Source organism: Acipenser ruthenus, chromosome 26 (assembly GCF_902713425.1).
Source record: "Acipenser ruthenus chromosome 26, fAciRut3.2 maternal haplotype, whole genome shotgun sequence".
NCBI lineage: Eukaryota > Metazoa > Chordata > Actinopteri > Acipenseriformes > Acipenseridae > Acipenser > Acipenser ruthenus.
This window is the reverse complement of record NC_081214.1, coordinates 46603-66086: the sequence shown is the minus strand read 5'-3', so window position 1 is coordinate 66086 and position 19484 is coordinate 46603. Positions and strand designations below refer to the sequence as shown.

The 19484-nt window shown below is 40.8% G+C and overlaps 1 protein-coding gene across 3 annotated transcripts in view; it reads left to right on the top strand.

Moving 5' to 3' along the window:
- The window catches only part of LOC117429283 (ubiquitin carboxyl-terminal hydrolase 32), a 36884-nt gene extending 17935 nt beyond the window's left edge, over positions 1–18949 (top strand). The window contains exons 14-34 of one of the 3 annotated variants that reach the window (XM_059000927.1): positions 2333–2505; positions 2778–2918; positions 3217–3376; positions 6528–6682; positions 6981–7062; positions 7151–7225; positions 8167–8305; positions 8424–8529; positions 8692–8865; positions 8967–9141; positions 9508–9659; positions 9763–9862; positions 10167–10360; positions 10461–10645; positions 11013–11099; positions 12288–12408; positions 12649–12840; positions 13109–13379; positions 14000–14388; positions 14649–14741; positions 16278–18949. In XM_059000927.1, the coding sequence (XP_058856910.1) occupies positions 2333–2505; positions 2778–2918; positions 3217–3376; positions 6528–6682; positions 6981–7062; positions 7151–7225; positions 8167–8305; positions 8424–8529; positions 8692–8865; positions 8967–9141; positions 9508–9659; positions 9763–9862; positions 10167–10360; positions 10461–10645; positions 11013–11099; positions 12288–12408; positions 12649–12840; positions 13109–13379; positions 14000–14388; positions 14649–14741; positions 16278–16451 (3338 nt within the window). In that variant the 3' untranslated portion in view covers positions 16452–18949. Of the gene's footprint in view, positions 1–2332; positions 2506–2777; positions 2919–3216; positions 3377–6527; positions 6683–6980; positions 7063–7150; positions 7226–8166; positions 8306–8423; positions 8530–8691; positions 8866–8966; positions 9142–9507; positions 9660–9750; positions 9863–10166; positions 10361–10460; positions 10646–11012; positions 11100–12287; positions 12409–12648; positions 12841–13108; positions 13380–13999; positions 14389–14648; positions 14742–16277 lie in introns of all 3 variants that reach the window. The other 2 variants (XM_059000926.1, XM_059000928.1) reach the window with 2 other exon arrangements.
- Positions 18950–19484: the final 535 nt, after the last annotated feature.

Genomic DNA, 19484 nt, shown 5'->3' with positions numbered 1-19484 from the left:
TGGGAGATGGTATGACGGGGATCTAAAGGACACAGTTCGTGTGGGAGAAGTTAGATAACAAGTAGTGGAAGGGTTGAAGAGCATAGACAGCTGCGCTCTACCAGGTAAACTAAAACTCTGGTGCTTTCAGTTTGGTCTACTGCCGAGGTTGCTGTGGCCACTGACTGTGTACGAGGTTTCTTTGACAACAGTAGAGAAGCTGGAAGCTTTAATCAGTTCATACATCAGGAAATGGTTGGGAGTTCCACGCTGCCTCAGCAGAGTGGGACTTTATGGTAAAGGAATACTGCAGCTACCAGTCTCTGCTCTAACCGAGGAGTTTAAGTGCGCCAAGGTCAGACTGGAAATGACATTAGTAGAGTCACGCGATAAATGCGTAAGGGAGGCAGCACCTGTGTTGAAAACTGGAAGAAAGTGGGCGGCAAAGAAAGCTGTGGAAGATGCAAAGGCTGCCCTTCGAATTGGTGATATCATGGGGCAAGTTCAGCATGGAAGAGGGGGTCTTGGTTTCAGTTCAACTCCTCCTACATGGCACAAGGCGGCCCCAGCTCAAAGGAGGAAGCTGGTAGTCAACGAGGTGCAAAAGCAGGAGGAGAGGATGAGGTGTATAAAGGCCATTTCCCAGGCCAAACAGGGAGAATGGATGAGATGGGAGAGTGTGGAACAACGCAAGATTGGCTGGCAAGACCTATGGTCAATGGAACAGAGCAGGATCAGTTTCCTCATCAGGTCAACATATGATGTTCTCCCATCACCACAGAACCTAAACCTCTGGATAGGAGAGGATCCCTCATGTCCTTTGTGTTCATCACCTGCAACATTAAGGCACATTTTGACAGGATGTAAGGTGGCTCTTAGCCAAGGACGGTTTACTTGGCGCCATGACCAGGTGCTGCGATGTTTGGCCTTAGCATTGGAAGACAAGCGTAACATGACCAATAAGTTGCCACCTGTTCCATCAAAACATTACACACAAAAGACAACATTCCTCCGCCCAGGAGAGCAACCACCAAGAAAAGGTGTTAAAACCAATCCTCGCCCAGGACAACTGGAAGCTGCTAGAGACTGGAATATGCTGGCAGATGTTGGTCAACGGCTTATTTTTCCACCTGAGATTGCCACCACTAACCTTCGACCAGATATTGTCTTGTGGTCTGGATCAGCACGCCTTGTTCACCTGGTAGAGTTAACAGTGCCATGGGAGGATGCTGTAGATGAGGCGTATGAGAGGAAGAAACTGCGGTATGCTCAACTAGCCACTGAAGCGGAACAGCGAGGATGGAGAGTTCGGGTTTACCCAGTGGAAGTGGGTTGTCGAGGATTTGTGGCACACTCTACAACCCGGTTTCTCAGAGACGTCGGATTCAGTGGCCAAGAGTTGCGTCGCACAGTGAAGAACTTATCTGAAGCAGCAGAGAGGAGCAGCAACTGGCTGTGGTTGAGACGGAAAGATTCTGGCTGGGGACAGAGGGGGGTGCTGGGACGCCAGAATCACCGTCGAGCCCTCTTGAGGTGTCGTGGGCTAGTCGACGAAACACTGAGGATGGAAGGTGCCCACTTGAAAACCCCAGAGATGTACCCTACTTAGCTCAATCCAGACGGTTGTCATGCTGATGCGCTGGGGAGGCCGCACTTTGGTTGATCCCCGGAGCCAGCATCGCAGCCGTTGTGTGTGCTGATGCGCCAGGGAGGCAAAATAAGCTGATCCCTGGAGCCAGCATTACACTTCAGCCATTAACACCAGACAGAAGGATATCTACATCATCATATGGAAGGAAACGTAAATGGAGGGAGACACATATGGATCACATTAGTTTACTGTAAAGCTACGTCTTAGTTGGTGCTTATCTTGGCGAGAGCCGAGTTCAAATCAGCATGAAGTTTTAACACCTACTCTCGTGTAATGGAAATCAAATCAGGCAGCCCCTTGTACCAGGAATCCCTTTCTGACTGTTTGTCAATACAGTACTCGACTCTTAATGCACGTGTTACAAAAATAAGTCAGTACAATAAAATACTGAACTTCCTTGCTCAAGGTCAAACTTTCACATCTATGACACAGTAACATTTAAAACTGATGACCATAATAGATATATGTGCATATAGTGTCCAGTAATTTATTATAATTTGTAGCCAAGTTATTGGATGTACCTGACTGATTATTTGGAAACCCTTGTGTTTTTTAACTTTCTTGACTACATTTTAGAGTGCTACCCGAAACTTTTCTTTCATCATGAATAAACCTACAACATCCTGTTCTGATTGTTACGGGACGGGTAACCTTGTCAAACCTTTATTACAGCAGAAACTAACCCTTTTTTTTTTTCTTCAGGTTTAATTCTGTCCAGTGCAGCTGGAGATGTTTGCTTTGCTAGGCAGCCCAATTCATCAGACAACAACAACCAGTGCTTTCTGGGTGCCAACGGGAATGTGTTGTCACAGCTTTCTCCCCAGAAACCAGGAGCCATCGATAACCAACCGCTAGTCACCCAAGAGGCTGCCAAGGTGGGGTTTAACACAGGCTTAGATAGAAGTGGCTTCAGCAACAACGGGGATCAAAGCTGTTGTGGCTTCAAAAGTCATGCTCTGATTCTCAAAGCATGTTTCTGAAATCGGCTTCACACAGTACGTAGTGTTCCATACACAGTGCTACTGTAAAAACATTAGAGATCGCATACCAGAAATATCCTGAATGTTTTGGGCAAAGTTGTTTCTCTATGCTGAGCTTGGGTTCATGAGAATGGTAATTTGAAACACACACATATCTTTCTCTTCAGGCTCCTACTTTAACTATGGAAGGGGGGCGATTAAAGCGTTCTCTGCAGTTGACTCAAGGTAGAGACTATGAGACAGTACCTGAGTCTGTATGGAGAGCACTCTGCCATTGGTATGGAGCCAACCTTAGTTTACCTCGGCCGGTAAGTACTACTGTAACAAATATCCCACAATACCCACACACCCTTGAGCTGGTGGCCGTGTTTAACTTATTAAATACTTTCAGTATCTAATAAGTATTGTATAGGAGCAGACCCATGACTAGCATTGGTTAAGTGCTGTTCTGTTTTGCATGATATTTGTTTTTCTAATTCCAGGGACTGTTTTTTTCTGCTCTGTTTAAAGAGTTAATTATAGCTATTCTGTACATTCCATGTCCCAGATGAAGGGCGCATATTAACACTTTATGTGTATTTCTTCCTCTTCTGAAACATTCTTTAGGTCATTAAACACAGCAGAAGTGAGCAGGCAGAGCTGGAACTGTTCCCTCGCTACCTGCTCTTCCTGCGACAGCAACCTGCCACGCGGACACAGCAGTCCAACATCTGGGTCAATATGGGTATGATGAGCCTGAGAATGTTTCCTCAGCATGTCCCCAGAGGTAATGTAAGAGTGCAGCAAGAAGCAGGCAGCTCAGGCTGGGCGCTGTCAGTCTGCACATAACTTCATCAGGCTACGTCATTGTGTTCAATTCCAATACATTATAGAGCAGGTGGAAGTGTTGAAATCTGCCTGTTATGCAGCCTGGTCATTGCAAGCTGTTCACCTTTAATATTAAAGGTATGTTTTGCATTCTAGTTTAAAAGTGCTAATGCACAGAACCTGAGAAATGTATACTCACAGAACAATGTGTTTTATTTAAGCGGGTTGCTTGTTAACGGTTTCTCTATTTAGGTGAGACTATAAAGAACTTGTATTTATTTTGATCCCATTTGTAATTACCATTTACAAAATAATGCAATACATTTAATATACTGTAATAATAATTACAATACAAGCATTTCAACCTGGCCCCTTCCATGCACATCCTTAGCTGTACCCTGGTGTTCTACACTCAGTAGAGGGACTGATTTGCTGTTTTGGTTCATGGCTTTATATGTTTTTAATTGGGAAGCCTCGTGTTCATTTTTAATTTTTAATTTAGTTTTGTTTATGAAATTTATGATCTGGGATGCTTTAATTTGTGTGTTTGAATCAATCAGACGTGATTAATTCCCTGCACTAATGTATTGACAAATCCTTTTTATCAATTGCCTGTGCCCTTTCTTGCTGCTATCTTACAACTAATCCTCTCACTGTAGATTTACCAAACATGGTTGCTTTTTGTTTCTTTTAATGATGTGTTTTGTTTCAGTAATGCAATTGTATTTTTATGTTGATGGCTTCCTGTTATTGTTTTAATATAATCTAATAGCAGATTATCATTTTAAATCAAAATCACTATCCGCTACCATTTGTGCACAAGGCTAATAACCCTTTCAAAACATAGACTATTGTGGTCCCTTCTACATGGCAGACTGACAAACTAGTCTCCGACATACTACGTTATCTGTTACAATCATTAAGATGGTAAAGCTGTTTAATTGTACTAAAAGTTACTTGTTGAAAAGTTATCTTATAGTAGAGAACATAAACTATTATATACAGACGTGCTCAAATTTGTTGGTACCACTCCACAAAAAACGAAGAATGCACAATTTTCTCTGAAATAACTTGAAACTGACAAAAGTAATTGGCATCCACCATTGTTTATTCCATATTTAATAGAAATCAGACTTTGCTTTTGATTTTTTATTCAACATAATATTGTAAATAATAAAACAAATGAAAATGGCATGGACAAAAATGATGGGACCGCTAACCTAATATTTTGTTGCACAACCTTTAGAGGCAATCACTGCAATCAAACGTTTTCTATAGCTCTCAATGAGACTTCTGCACCTGTAACAGGTAGTTTGGCCCACTCTTCCTGAGCAAACTGCTCCAGCTGTCTCAGGTTTGATGGGTGCCTTCTCCAGACTTCAAGTTTCAGCTCTTTCCATAGATGTTCGATAGGATTCAGATCAGGACTCATAGAAGGCCACTTCAGAATAGTCCAATGTTTTGTTCTTATCCATTCTTGGGTGCTTTTAGCTGTGTGTTTTGGGTCATTATCCTGTTGGAGGACCCATGACCTGCGACTGAGACAGAGCTTTCTGACACTGGGCAGTACGTTTCGCTCCAGAATGCCTTGATAGTCTTGAGATTTCATTGTGCCCTGCACAGATTCAAGGCACCCTGTGCCAGGCGCAGCAAAGCAGCCCCAAAACATAACCGAGCCTCCTCCATGTTTTACTGTAGGTATGGTGTTCTTTTCTTTGAAAGCTTCATTTTTTCGTCTGTGAACATAGAGCTGATGTGACTTGCCAAAAAGCTCTAGTTTTGACTCATCTGTCCAAAGGACATTCTCCCAGAAGGATTGTGGCTTGTCAATATGCATTTTAGCAAATTCCAGTCTGGCTTTTTTATGTTTTTCTTTCAAAAGTGGAGTCCTCCTGGGTCTTCTTCCATGGAGCCCACTTTCGCTCAAAAAGCAACGGATGGTGCGATCAGAAATTGACGTACCTTCACCTTGGAGTTCAGCTTGTATCTCTTTGGCAGTTATCCTTGGTTCTTTTTCTACCAGTCGCACTATCCTTCTGTTCAATCTGGGGTCAATTTTCCTCTTGCGGCCGCGCCCAGGGAGGTTGGCTACAGTTCTATGGACCTTAAACTTCTTAATAATATTTGCAACTGTTGTCACAGGAACATCAAGCTGCTTGGAGATGGTCTTGTAGCCTTTACCTTTACCGTGCTTGTCTATTATTTTCTTTCTGATCTCCTCAGACAACTCTCTCCTTTGCTTTCTCTGGTCCATGTTCAGTGTGGTGCACACAATGATACCAAACAGCACAGTGACTACTTTTCTCCATTTAAATAGGCTGAATGACTGATTACAAGATTGGAGACATGTGTGATACTAATTAAAGAAACTAATTAGTTTGAAATATCACTATAATCCAATTATTTATTATCTTTTCTAAGGGGTACCAACAAATGTGTCCAGGCCATTTTAGAATATATTTGTAGAATAAGCAATAATTCATCTCTTTTCACAGCATCTTTGCTTTATTCTATGACATACCAAAGGCATGCAAGTATACATGATAATATAGCTTTTAATTTCATCCCTTTTTTAGGAGGAATGAAGCATTATTTCAATGAGCTGTAAGGATACCAACACATTTGAGCACGTCTGTATATATATATAGTTTATTTTCTCTATATATGCAGTTACAGTGTTTAACTACAGTGAATCATTCTGTGGGATCGGTTTTGTCTTCTGGGCAAATCCATTTTATGCTATTGTTGGACGGAGGTCTGACTTGTATGTTCTCTAGAAACATGACACACAGGACAGAAACATCTTTGCAGTCCTGTACAAATTGCTGATGCAGCATAAAGGGAAGTAGGGCACTACTTTCCACTGCTGTGGCCCTGCCACCATATAACTGGTAACAACATACTGGCTTTACCGATCAGCTTTCCAAATGTCTGTGCTTGTACAGCCACAATCCACTGTTGTACTGCTGGTGAAATACCATGATAGCGGTCAAAAGTATTTCTGCATATGTAGTTTGCTCTTTTTACAGTAGATGCACAAATGTTGACCTGCAGTGAAATGTATGTTTTCAGATCATTTTAAAATAGCAATTTCATTGGTCTCAACACAGGAAATGTACCTTCTCCCAATGCTCCGTTAAAGCGAGTGTTAGCATACACAGGCTGCTTTAGTCGAATGCAAACCATCAAAGACATCCATGAATACCTATCCCAGAGACTTCGGATTAAAGAGGAGGACATGCGGCTCTGGCTGTACAACAGCGAGGTAAAAAACATTCGTGCTTTCAGTTGGTGGCTCCAAGATTCATGCTTCGCATTCTGGAAAATAAGTAATAAGAACATAAGAACATAAGAAGAATCTGTAATAAGAGGAAATTCAGTGTAATATTTCTATTATCAGTGATGGTTGAGTGGAAGCATGCATAACTAGACCCAATGAAGCATGTTCTGGTTAGCTGAAGCTTTGCAGTCCTGCTGTGTTTCAGTACTTGGTTTACAATATAAGGAGTCGTTGTGGTCTGTGTGCATCACCCTACCATGTTGTAACTTGGATTTTATTGCAGAATTACCTGACCCTTCTCGATGATGAAGATCACACCTTAGAGTATTTGAAAATCCAAGATGAGCAGCACTTAGTAATCGAAGGTATTTCTTGAAGCTTCATATCAATATAATAATTAATAGAATAAGCTTGATAATTTGTGTGACATAACGCTGTAATTTATTTTCTTAGTTCGGAACAAAGACATGAGCTGGCCTGAGGAGATGTCCTTCATAGCAAACAGTAGCAAAATGGATCGACATAAAGGTATGTTCTGTGCATATGGAGGGGTTGCAGTGATATTCCACTGTGATAAAGGTATGTTCTGTGCATATGGAGGGGTTGCAGTGATATTCCACTGTGATAAAGGTATGTTCTGTGCATATGGAGGGGTTGCAGTGATATTCCACTGTGATAAAGGTATGTTCTGTGCATATGGAGGGGTTGCAGTGATATTCCACTGTGATAAAGGTATGTTCTGTGCATATGGAGGGGTTGCAGTGATATTCCACTGTGATAAAGGTATGTTCTGTGCATATGGAGGGGTTGCAGTGATATTCCACTGTGATAAAGGTATGTTCTGTGCATATGGAGGGGTTGCAGTGATATTCCACTGTGATAAAGGTATGTTCTGTGCATATGGAGGGGTTGCAGTGATATTCCACTGTGATAAAGGTATGTTCTGTGCATATGAAGGGTTGCAGTGATATTCCACTGTGATAAAGGTATGTTCTGTGCATATGAAGGGTTGCAGTGATATTCCACTGTGATAAAGGTATGTTCTGTGCATATGGAGGGGTTGCAGTGATATTCCACTGTGATAAAGGTATGTTCTGTGCATATGAAGGGTTGCAGTGATATTCCACTGAGATAAAGGTATGTTCTGTGCATATGGGGGGGTTGCAGTGATATTCCACTGTGATGTATCAGTAAAATATAAAAAATAAATTTGAATGTTTGGAAGCATAACTTCTTTTGTTATAAACCTGTTATAAAAAATACATCTTTGAAAGTAACTTAGAAATACAAATGTTCTTATATTAGCAGAGTATTCGGGATAGATTTTTATTGGACAGTGCAGTCATATTTAGATAAGTGTTGCTGAGTACTGTAATTCATGGTTAAAAGATGTAATTAAAATAGTGAATATTGTAATGTGTGCTATGAAAAAAACATTCTGTTATGAAGTTTATTTCAATTTCTTGCAGTTCCAACTGAAAAGGGTGCTACAGGATTAAGTAATTTGGGAAACACATGTTTTATGAACTCCAGCATCCAGTGTGTCAGTAACACACAGCCACTAACCCAGTACTTCATCTCAGGGAGGCACCTCTATGAGCTCAACAGGTATTTTTAGAATCATTTACAGTTCAAACAGTATATATTCTATGTGCAGCGCATTTGTGGTGCTTTGACGGAGAGAAGCGGATGTTGATCAAAGATCACATTTTTCTTTAAATAACAGGACTAACCCAATAGGAATGAGAGGCCATATGGCTAAATGCTACGGTGATTTAGTCCAAGAGCTTTGGAGTGGAACTCAGAAGAATGTGGCCCCACTAAAACTCAGGGTAGGCAGGAATCATATTTCTATTCCATTTATTTTCTTGTTCTAATAAACATAGAGACCGTTGTATATGGCCAGTTGCTTTTCTGTGTTATAAAACAAAACAGTAATTCATCTGATTCCTTGTTTTTTGTTTTTCCTGTTTGTTTTTTTTATTGTATCTTAGTGGACAATAGCAAAGTACGCGCCAAGATTTAATGGTTTCCAGCAGCAGGACTCTCAAGAACTCCTGGCGTTCTTACTGGATGGTCTTCATGAGGACCTGAACCGAGTTCACGACAAACCGTATGCTGAGCTTAAAGACAGCGATGGGCGCCCGGACTGGGAGGTGGCAGCTGAGGTTTGTGTGTTGATCTGTGTTCTCCTGGAAGAACACTGCAAGGCAGGGTTCACATTGTGTTGGAAAATGCCTTATCCGTTACTGACCTTTTCCCCTTTCAGGCCTGGGAGAATCACTTGAGGAGAAATAGATCGATCGTGGTGGATTTGTTTCATGGGCAGCTCAAATCTCAGGTCAAATGCAAAACCTGTGGACACATCAGTGCACGATTTGATCCTTTCAACTTCCTGTCTCTGCCCCTACCAATGGACAGTTATATGCACTTAGAAATCACAGGTGAGTAGCAGAAAGGAGGACATGCTGTGCTGGAACACAATCAAGTTAATATCAATAACCGGTGAACAGGCACACCTAGTTTACCGAACTGTGAACTATTAATGAACAGCATAGACTGGGAATGAGCTATGTGATGCTTTGCATTGATGAACCACTGTTTCTCCAGCAACAATTAATGAAACACGTAACATTCTTTGACAAACTTTCAACTAGAAGTCTTTGTCAGTGTCTTAATATTTCCAAGTTGAAATGTTTTTCAGAGAATTGTACTAGTTTCTTTTACTTTGTATGCTACACTTACAAGTAGATATTTTCAAGCAAACTGTCTTGTTGTTTCATTTTGGTATTACCTTTAACTTTTTTCAGTGATCAAACTAGATGGTTCCACCCCTATTCGATATGGTCTGCGTTTGAATATGGATGAGAAGTACACTGGTTTGAAGAAGCAGCTAAGTGAACTGTGTAGTCTGAAACCTGAACAGATCCTACTGGCAGAAGTGTATGGCTCAAACATAAAGGTGAGGAATGCCCCCAGTGCACAGCAGCATGTTCAAACACTACAGAGACCTGCCCGTCTCATTACTCCTTTGTATTTTTATTTGCTGTTAGAATTTCCCACAGGACAATCAGAAGGTGCGCCTCTCTGTGAGTGGATTCCTGTGTGCCTTTGAGATTCCTGTCCCTGGATCACCTACATCTGTTTCTTCTCCTGTACAAACAGGTGAGGATTGTCTGACATGAGCACAATATTGGAATTTGCAATCTGCATTTATTTTGAGAATCCATACTGGAGTCAGACAGTGACGTGATAGCTCAGCATGTAGGCCAATGAAACTAAATGATGTTTTGCACAAGTCAGCTATTTCTATTGCTCTTTCTCTCTTTAGCTATGTGTGCACAAAGAGGCATCCAAGATTACATCCGTATATGATATAAAGAAAGTTGTTTTCTTTTGCTTAAATCAATTTGGAATTCTTTGTATACACCGTTTGTGATGATATTTAATTCTGCATTTGGCCTCCTAGAACTCCCCTCATTGGCTAATGGAATACCTACCATAAATAGCAATGGAATCCATTCCCAACCGAAGCTGATTCCGAACGGAATGCCCAGTACTGTGGTACCATGTGGAACAGAGAGGATCACTTCCAATGGCCATGTGACAGCACTTCCGGAGAGTCCTTTTATAGGATACATCATTGCAATTCACAGGAAAATGGTAAAGAAAATGTGCTGCCTTATTGCACCATACTATAGTTATTTACATATTATGGTCCCAGTTAGCCCAAACAGTATAAAAACTTCTTTTTTTTTGACAGATGCGGACAGAATTATATTTCCTGTCATCGCAGAAGAATCGACCCAGCCTTTTTGGAATGCCACTAATAGTGCCCTGTACTGTCCACACCAGAAAGAGGGACCTGTACGATGCAGTGTGGATTCAGGTCTCTCGCCTCGCCAGCCCACTGCCCCCACAGGAGGCCAGCAACCATGCCCAGGACTGGTTAGTATGTTTGCTGGGAGTGGACATTATGCAGGGATCCCAGTCTGGCTCACCCGGTAAAGGCACAACCAGGTGGTGTGCAAACTGAGTCACGAGTCACGCTGAGTATAAAGAGCTGTTTGGCTTGGGATTGGAGGACGCCTGCTGAACTTCAGTTCTCTTTAACTGTTATGAGGTTTGCTGCAGAGAGAGAGAACATAATTGCACATTCTAATTGGGGAGAAAAACAAGGGTAAAATAAGTGCAAATAAATTTTGTGATCCCATCATGTGTCTGTGTATATTTATTATGAAATAATATTTACTTTAAAATGTGTCACTGCTTTGTTCACAAAAACACAAATATTTCTCTTGATTTTGTCTTCTAGTGATGACAGCATGGGCTATCAGTATCCATTCACTCTCCGTGTTGTCCAGAAAGATGGAAATTCTTGTGCCTGGTGCCCTTGGTATAGGTAAGAGATTTAATAACACTACTACTAATACACTAGTAGGTTCTTTCACCTCAAACATGTCCAGCATTTTGCATGTACATGACGTGAATTTAGAAGTTGAATGGAAAGTAATTTGTTGCAGAAGCATTTAACCCTTTGCAGTCCATTTATTACGTGCGCGTCAGGCGCGTCGGGTCCAATTTATTTTCACACACGCAGTTAATTTTAGACGCGCTGTTTAAAAGTATTTTTTTTCACAGTCAAACGGGTTTAAATGGCCCTGCGTATCAACAAAGCACTCACTAGGCATCTCCAGCCCCGCCCCACCCTTTCATTCGCTATAGCTTTCATCTATGTAAGAAATAAATAATAATAATAATAATAGTCGTACATACCGATCAATCATCTCCTGATCACTCGTTTTATCACCAAACTCCTCAATAATGCGATCCAAGTCATTATTTTATTACTATAACATCTCAAAAAAGCGCTGCAAATGTCCGTGTTCTCTGTGCGCTGACTCACAGTCACCCAGCTTGTTTACTCTTGAACAAAGAAGACTACGCGGCGATCTGATTCAAACATTCAAAATCCTAAAAGGTATAGACAATGTCAACCCGGGGGACGACTTTGACTTGAAAAAAGAAAAAAGGACCAGAGGTCATAAATGGAGATTAGATAAAGGGGCATTCAGAACAGAAAATAGGAGGCACTTTTTTACACAGAGAATTGTGAGGGTCTGGAACCAACTCCCCAGTAATGTTGTTGAAGCTGACACCCTGGGATCCTTCAAGAAGCTGCTTGATGAGATTCTGGGATCAATAAGCTACTAACAACCAAACGAGCAAGATGGGCTGAATGGCCTCCTCTCGTTTGTAAACTTTCTTATGTTCTTATGTTCTTATGTTCTTATGTTCTTATGACCGCCCCGTTATCTGATACCAGACACCATCTATGACTATTCATGAGATACGCCTTTTTTATTTTATTTTATTTTTTTTTTCGACTTGTCTCAGCTCCTGTCGCTCCCACTTGGCAATTGAATGGTTTTCTCGGCTTTTTCCGGAGAAAAAATGACTAGAAACCCGTTTTTTGCGTTGCTATAATGATGTCGGACCCAGTCCGACAAAGGACCTGAGAGGAATAATTGCAATGTCGGACCCAGTCCAACATAGGACCGCAAAGGGTTAAAGCTTTTCTCTGTTTTAGATTCTGTAGAGGCTGTAAGGTTGACTGCAGTGAAGACAGGGCTTTTGTTGGGAATGCATACATTGCCATAGACTGGGATCCCACAGCGCTGCACCTCCGCTATCAGACTTCACAAGAAAGGGTGAGAAGACGCTTTATCTGCTCAAAACACAAATAGAATACAACTCCGATTGCTAAGCAGTTTGTGCCTTTAATATACCCGGCGTAACTAAACCCTAGAAAGGTCAGTGAAGAATTAAAGTGGTAGTATCAAGATCTACTGCTGTTTAGGTTGTTAAAATAGACCCCGCTGTTTCTTACTTGGAGTTAACAGTAAATGAATAAGAAGTGTTGTGCTGAAATGTGGGTGTTTGGTTTCCAGATTGTGGAGGAGCATGAAAGTGTGGAGCTGAGCAGACGTGCCCAAGCAGAGCCCATCAGTTTGGACAACTGCTTGCGAGCGTTCACCAGTGAGGAGGAGCTGGGGGAGGATGAGATGTATTACTGCTCCAAGTGCCAGACCCATCGCCTAGCCACCAAGAAGCTGGACCTCTGGAGGCTGCCACCCATACTGGTCATTGTTACAACTAGACAACATGTCTCCTTTTGTACACTTCCCACGGTGTTCTAGGGATTCAGGTTTATTTAAATCTGAGAGAAGCAGGTGTGAGAGACAGATCAAACCCAGCAGCATGTTTCTCGAGGGAAGTCATTATACAGCTTATCTGGGTCTGAAACATGTACTGTGGTGGTTGTATGGCATTGTGTACAATATGCAGTAATATCACAGCCTGGAGTGTATTCAAGATTTTCTATAAACTGGGCGTCATTTGTTTTTCCAGATTATTCACTTGAAGCGCTTCCAGTTTGTGAATGGTCGCTGGATCAAGTCCCAGAAGATAGTGAAGTTTCCTTGTGAACAGTTTGACCCTGGAGCCTTCCTGGTGCCGCGGGATCCAGGTCCGTGTCAGCACAGAGAAGTCACTTCTCAGGGAGACGATCAGTCCGAGACAAAGGGATGTGAGATTACCACCGTGCACACAACTGGAACTGGGGACGGGCTGGCGGCTGGGCCCCAAGCACTCAACGCAGGTTTTGTAAACAACATCAAAGGTTTGCTTTTGCACATACCTGCTGCTATTTCATTTTTCATAAGGAGTTATAACAGTATTTTATAGTTATTGCAATATCAGGCCCCACTGGGGCTGAAGCTTGTTAGTGTCTGAGTGTAAGAATCTGGAAAGTATGGAAAATCACTATGGGAATGGGAATACATACAGCCATGTAAATCTTTTTAAGATGACGGAATTGTGTATAGATAATGGTTTTATTGTGTATTTGAAAAGGTAACATTCTGACACTAGTGTTTTACTAAGTATGAACAGTATGACAAGAGGATGGTTTAGAGCAGCATGTCTTGTATAGGCTGCTTTCATTAATAAGGAGGAGTCTTTCATGAGTTGCCTTCAATTGGACTGATTACTTGCACAACATGTTCCTGCATATGAATCGTAATAGAAATCAAGTTTTAAAGACGACAGTGGAAGCTATTGGTGAATACCGTTGATGCTTTTTTTAGTGAAATGAAAAATGATGTTAAACATTGAGTGAATGAAGCCCTTGATATCATCAGATTATAACAAAACTGGCTGGTATTTACAGTTAAAATGTAGACATATTTCCATTTGTTTCTGTATTTTGTTAAAATTGAATACTTTCCTTTATATTTGTAGCCTCTCAGTCATATGGAAAGAAATGCAATATCCCATCAAGCAGAAGCAGTCCGTGCAATAGCCCTAAAAACCAGGGACGAGGCAAAGGCAGACTGCGCTTGCCACAGCTGGGAGGCAAAACGAAACTGTCAAGTAGCAAAGAAAGCTTGGACATGAGAATGGAGAGTGGCTCTGAGCTGGAGCAGACAGCCTCTTCTGACTTGGAGGGGAGTTTGAGTGAAGGCAATGCTGAAGAGCTGTTGCACGAGGAGGGAGCCGGCAGGGTTCTGCTGAATGGACTGGGACACGAGAAGCAGCACAATGACTGCAGTGACCATCATCCACACAGCACTGACCACCAAAGAGATCAAGTCGCTCTGAAGCCTTTGTACAACTTGTATGCAATTTCAGTAAGTATGTTTCTTGTATACAGACGGCATGTTTAATTTCATGATCATTTATGTTCGATGTTTGATTTTTTTGTTATACAATGGTTGGGAATCACAATTGAAATAATAAAAAGGAGAGTGTTAATGTTGGGGTTAATAGTAGTTTGTTACAAGACAGATTGTTAGGATGACTAAAATGGTGAAAAAGAAAACCAGTTCCTGGTTGTGTATTGGATATGTTCATTATATGGAACAGTAACACTTTCTCAACTTTTCTTTAGTGCCATTCAGGAATCCTGGGGGGAGGTCACTACGTGACATATGCCAAAAACCCAAACGATAAATGGTACTGTTTCAATGACAGCAGTTGTAAGGTAAGCAGCTTATGTTATAAAACACATCTTTAAAGACTGCACCTGGTGAATTTTACCAATACCATTATGGTACTAATCTGGGCCTTTGGACTTCCGTTTCAACCTGGTCCTAATATAGGTAAGCGGGGAAGGTGTCAGTGGTAAACACATTGAAGACATGCACAAGCAGAAGAAGTGAGGGGAACGCTGTGGTACAACTGTGTCTGACTAGGCATCTGGGGTCAGAACTCTGTGGTACAACTGTGTCTGACTACGCATCTAGGGGTCAGAACGCTGTGGTACAACTGTGTCTGACTACGCATCTAGGGGTCAGAACGCTGTGGTACAACTGTGTCTGACTACGCATCTAGGGGTCAGAACGCTGTGGTACAACTGTGTCTGACTACGCATCTAGGGGTCAGAACGCTGTGGTACAACTGTGTCTGACTACGCATCTAGGGGTCAGAACGCTGTGGTACAACTGTGTCTGACTACGCATCTAGGGGTCAGAACGCTGTGGTACAACTGTGTCTGACTACGCATCTAGGGGTCAGAACGCTGTGGTACAACTGTGTCTGACTACGCATCTAGGGGTCAGAACGCTGTGGTACAACTGTGTCTGACTACGCATCTAGGGGTCAGAACGCTGTGGTACAACTGTGTCTGACTACGCATCTAGGGGTCAGAACGCTGTGGTACAACTGTGTCTGACTACGCATCTAGGGGTCAGAACGCTGTGGTACAACTGTGTCTGACTACGCATCTAGGGGTCAGAACGCTGTGGTACAACTGTGTCTGACTACGCATCTAGGGGTCAGAACGCTGTGGTACAACTGTGTCTGACTACGCATCTAGGGGTCAGAACGCTGTGGTACAACTGTGTCTGACTACGCATCTAGGGGTCAGAACGCTGTGGTACAACTGTGTCTGACTACGCATCTAGGGGTCAGAACGCTGTGGTACAACTGTGTCTGACTACGCATCTAGGGGTCAGAACGCTGTGGTACAACTGTGTCTGACTACGCATCTAGGGGTCAGAACGCTGTGGTACAACTGTGTCTGACTACGCATCTAGGGGTCAGAACGCTGTGGTACAACTGTGTCTGACTACGCATCTAGGGGTCAGAACGCTGTGGTACAACTGTGTCTGACTACGCATCTAGGGGTCAGAACGCTGTGGTACAACTGTGTCTGACTACGCATCTAGGGGTCAGAACGCTGTGGTACAACTGTGTCTGACTACGCATCTAGGGGTCAGAACGCTGTGGTACAACTGTGTCTGACTACGCATCTAGGGGTCAGAACCCTGTGGTACAAATGTGTCTGACTACGCATCTAGGAGTCGTCTGCAAAACGTTTGTCTTCTAAAGATGCCATGATAAAATCATAGAAACATGAATGGAACAAAACAAAATGGTTTGAAAGTCAAGCATCAAAAGTCATTGCATTGTGATTAGAAAACACTGACATTTGTTTTCATTGCAATTGTCGTATAGCAAACTTGGAAAGTAAAGAGAAATGTGTAATGTGTAATTGTAAATTGTGCTTTCTTTGCAGGAAGTGCGTTGTGATGAGATAGACACAGACTCTGCCTACATTCTCTTCTATGAGCAGCAGGGTGTAGACTATGCACAGTTTCTGCCAAAGACCGATGACAAAAAAATGGCAGACACAAGCAGCATGGATGAAGATTTTGAATCTGATTACAAGAAGTACTGTGTTCTCCAGTGAAAGAAAGTAAAAAAATGCTGAGAATTTATGAACATCACTGCTAAACAAAACCCTTAAAGCCTGGAGTTTTTACAGTTGATTTAACAAAGAAAAAAATGATTTGAAAAATAAACTTCATTAGTTATCATGCAACTCTTAAGCACAAAAAAAAAAGAATAATCATCATTTTAACAAACCACTATTTTATTCATAGGGGGGTATTTAAATTGGTACTTTGTAGTCACACAGGACGTTAAACTACACATACTGCTCTACTGTATTGCCACACGAACAAATGTATCCTGTAGAAAGCACTTTACAAGACACCCGTTCTAAATTGAAATATAAAATAATACAAAGTATCATATAAGCTGAGTAGAAACGTTATCTTACTCGGTTGAAATCCAATTGGTGTAAAAATGCTTGCTTAGTGCAAAACCTTTTTTCAACATATTATTGGTTATGCTTGTATAGCTACTTTGGTTTAAATAACAGGCTTAAAGCTTTTTGAACATATGTTTCTGACATTGTAAGTAGAAACCCTGATATGCTACCTCAATATTCTTGCAGTGTACTGACTAACCCTAACAGTAGCATGTTTTCAACTGCAAAGCTAAACAATTTGTGACAATAATAAATGTGTCCTTTTCACATAATGCTTGTAGTTCTTAGAATGTGTTTCCCTTTGACAATGGAAGGTCTACAGGAGAGTTTGTGAGTTTGCGGTTTTCAGGTTTAAAAGTGTGAAGATGAATACAAAAGGCCCATATTGAGCCGGATGCATTTCTGAATCTACGAGGTAGATATAAAGCAGGCTGTTACATAGAAAAGGGATTTTAATTCTCACATTTGCTGCTGATTTGGGTGCTCCACTTTTCTTCATTTGGAGGCTTCAGTGGGAAAGTTGTTTAGGGTGGGTGCCATAGATCAAGTAATCCCAGACACTTTTTTTTGTTTTACTGTTTTTTGTTGTTTTCTTAAGTTAAAAATTTGCCTGCATCTTCAATAGTTATGCAATATGATTTATTTTAATTTTAATGGGGATGTTCAGTATGCTATATTATTGAGCACTCCCATTTTATGGAAATATAGGCTTTGCTGATTTAATTTATTATTATTTTTTAAAGATGTGTTATTGTTATCAGTTTAGTATATTATTGTGATACTTGGCTTGCATATAAGTTTTGTAAGAAAACATTTCACATCCTTCAACCAGGAATACAATTCGATTTTAACTTGCTTACTGCATTTTAAAATAATGTCCTTTTTAATGTTCTCTGAGTTGAAAACACATTATAATATATTATATTAGCACAGCGGTTCAGTGTGGTTAACTGTGCATAGACATGTCCTCGAGCTGTTGACAACGGCATTAATATATCTGCTTTATGCGATGATTATTCTTTTTCATGGGAGTGAGTGGATTGGGGAGGGAGGGTCCCAGTGAAAGTGTCCTAGCTTGTTTTGCACTGTTGAACTGATGCAGGATGCTAACAGCTAGTTCAGATGCACAGAGAGTCTGCTGGGGGACTGGGGAGTCGCAGTCTATAAAAATGCATAATAACAGAAACCTCCAGCAGCACATTTTGGGTATATTCTTGTAGTTGGATTTGAATTGCTTGCCAAAAACACATGCCCCCCATTTAAACTATCAGCATTTTTTTTTCTGGAAATGCTTTTATATATAGTTTTAACATCACCTTATTATTTCCCATTCAATATTAAAAAAAAAAAATGATTTAGCCAGAACTGTCTATAGGTTTACATGCATCCCACTACAACTGCAGGCATACCCAGGATAAATAAAATGTTAAGGACAAAATGTAACAAACGCCACCTATATGATAACATTGCAAAGACGTGTGTGTTTAACTACCCGTGTGTTTAAAATAATGAACCTGAAGCTCACAAGGTCGTTTGTATTGTTACAAGGCATTGTGTAGGTATCATTTCTACAGAACTGCTTCTTGTGTCTCTTTTTTTAATGGATATATGTCTTTAACCAATGTACAACTTTGTTTGAAATATTCCTATAACAGCACTGATCAGGATACTGATAAGATGGAAAATAGTTCTGTTCTCCCCAGTGTTTTTCAGCCCTGATCAGGACACGTCTTTATCTTTCATAAGAGAAATAATTCTGAGCCTCTCTCACTATTAACATCAGCTGTGATTCACGGGCAGGCAGTGCAATGTGCTACTGTGCTGTATATGTTTGGTCTGTTATACTGGTTGTAATCTTTTTGTAATTGTTTAATTAATTATCCTGGATTACCAGGAGATGTAATCAATTAACTATTACTACATTTGATTTTGTAAAAAAAAACAAAAAAAAACATATTGACATTGCACTGACTTTGAGATTTGTATGTACATAAGTGCTATGTAAATAAACCAATGAAAGTAATGTATTGGAATATGAGATGTAAAAAATGTACCAGTAATTGTATATGGAGTGATCTGTTTATCTGTAACTATTATTCAAGCAACAAATAAAATACTGTGGATGCATCGAAAAATTGGGATTTTATTCCATTATTTATTTATTTATTTATTTATTTATTTTGCAGACGTCTGTAACCATGGCAGCTTACGGGTGTTACAGGGCAGTACAATATTTAAATACAGTATAGTTTAACAGTAAGTGCAAACTGTGATTATTGCTTGGTTATTGTGAATAAATATGTATAGATCCCCTTTCAGGGCTTGTGTGACAGGATGCTGCACGGTGCCGTGAAGGGAAACGTCCACACCAACTTATAGAAAGCAGTTTTGTGGCTTTCCAAAGACGTATCATGCGTGTGGATCAGATGTTTGTAGACAAAACTACAATTGTTTACAATTGGCCGAATACAAGATTGCATGTAGTTTTAGAACATCTCCCCCTGGTGGTTAATTGTGGTGTTTACAGCAGACTAATTCAATGGGTTAGTCCATATCCCGTATTTCCATATTACCCATAATTCAATATGTACTGATTTGTGCTACTTAACTGGAAAGGTACTTATATTTAAATTATATATATTTTTTAAATAATTAAAATTGTATACAACA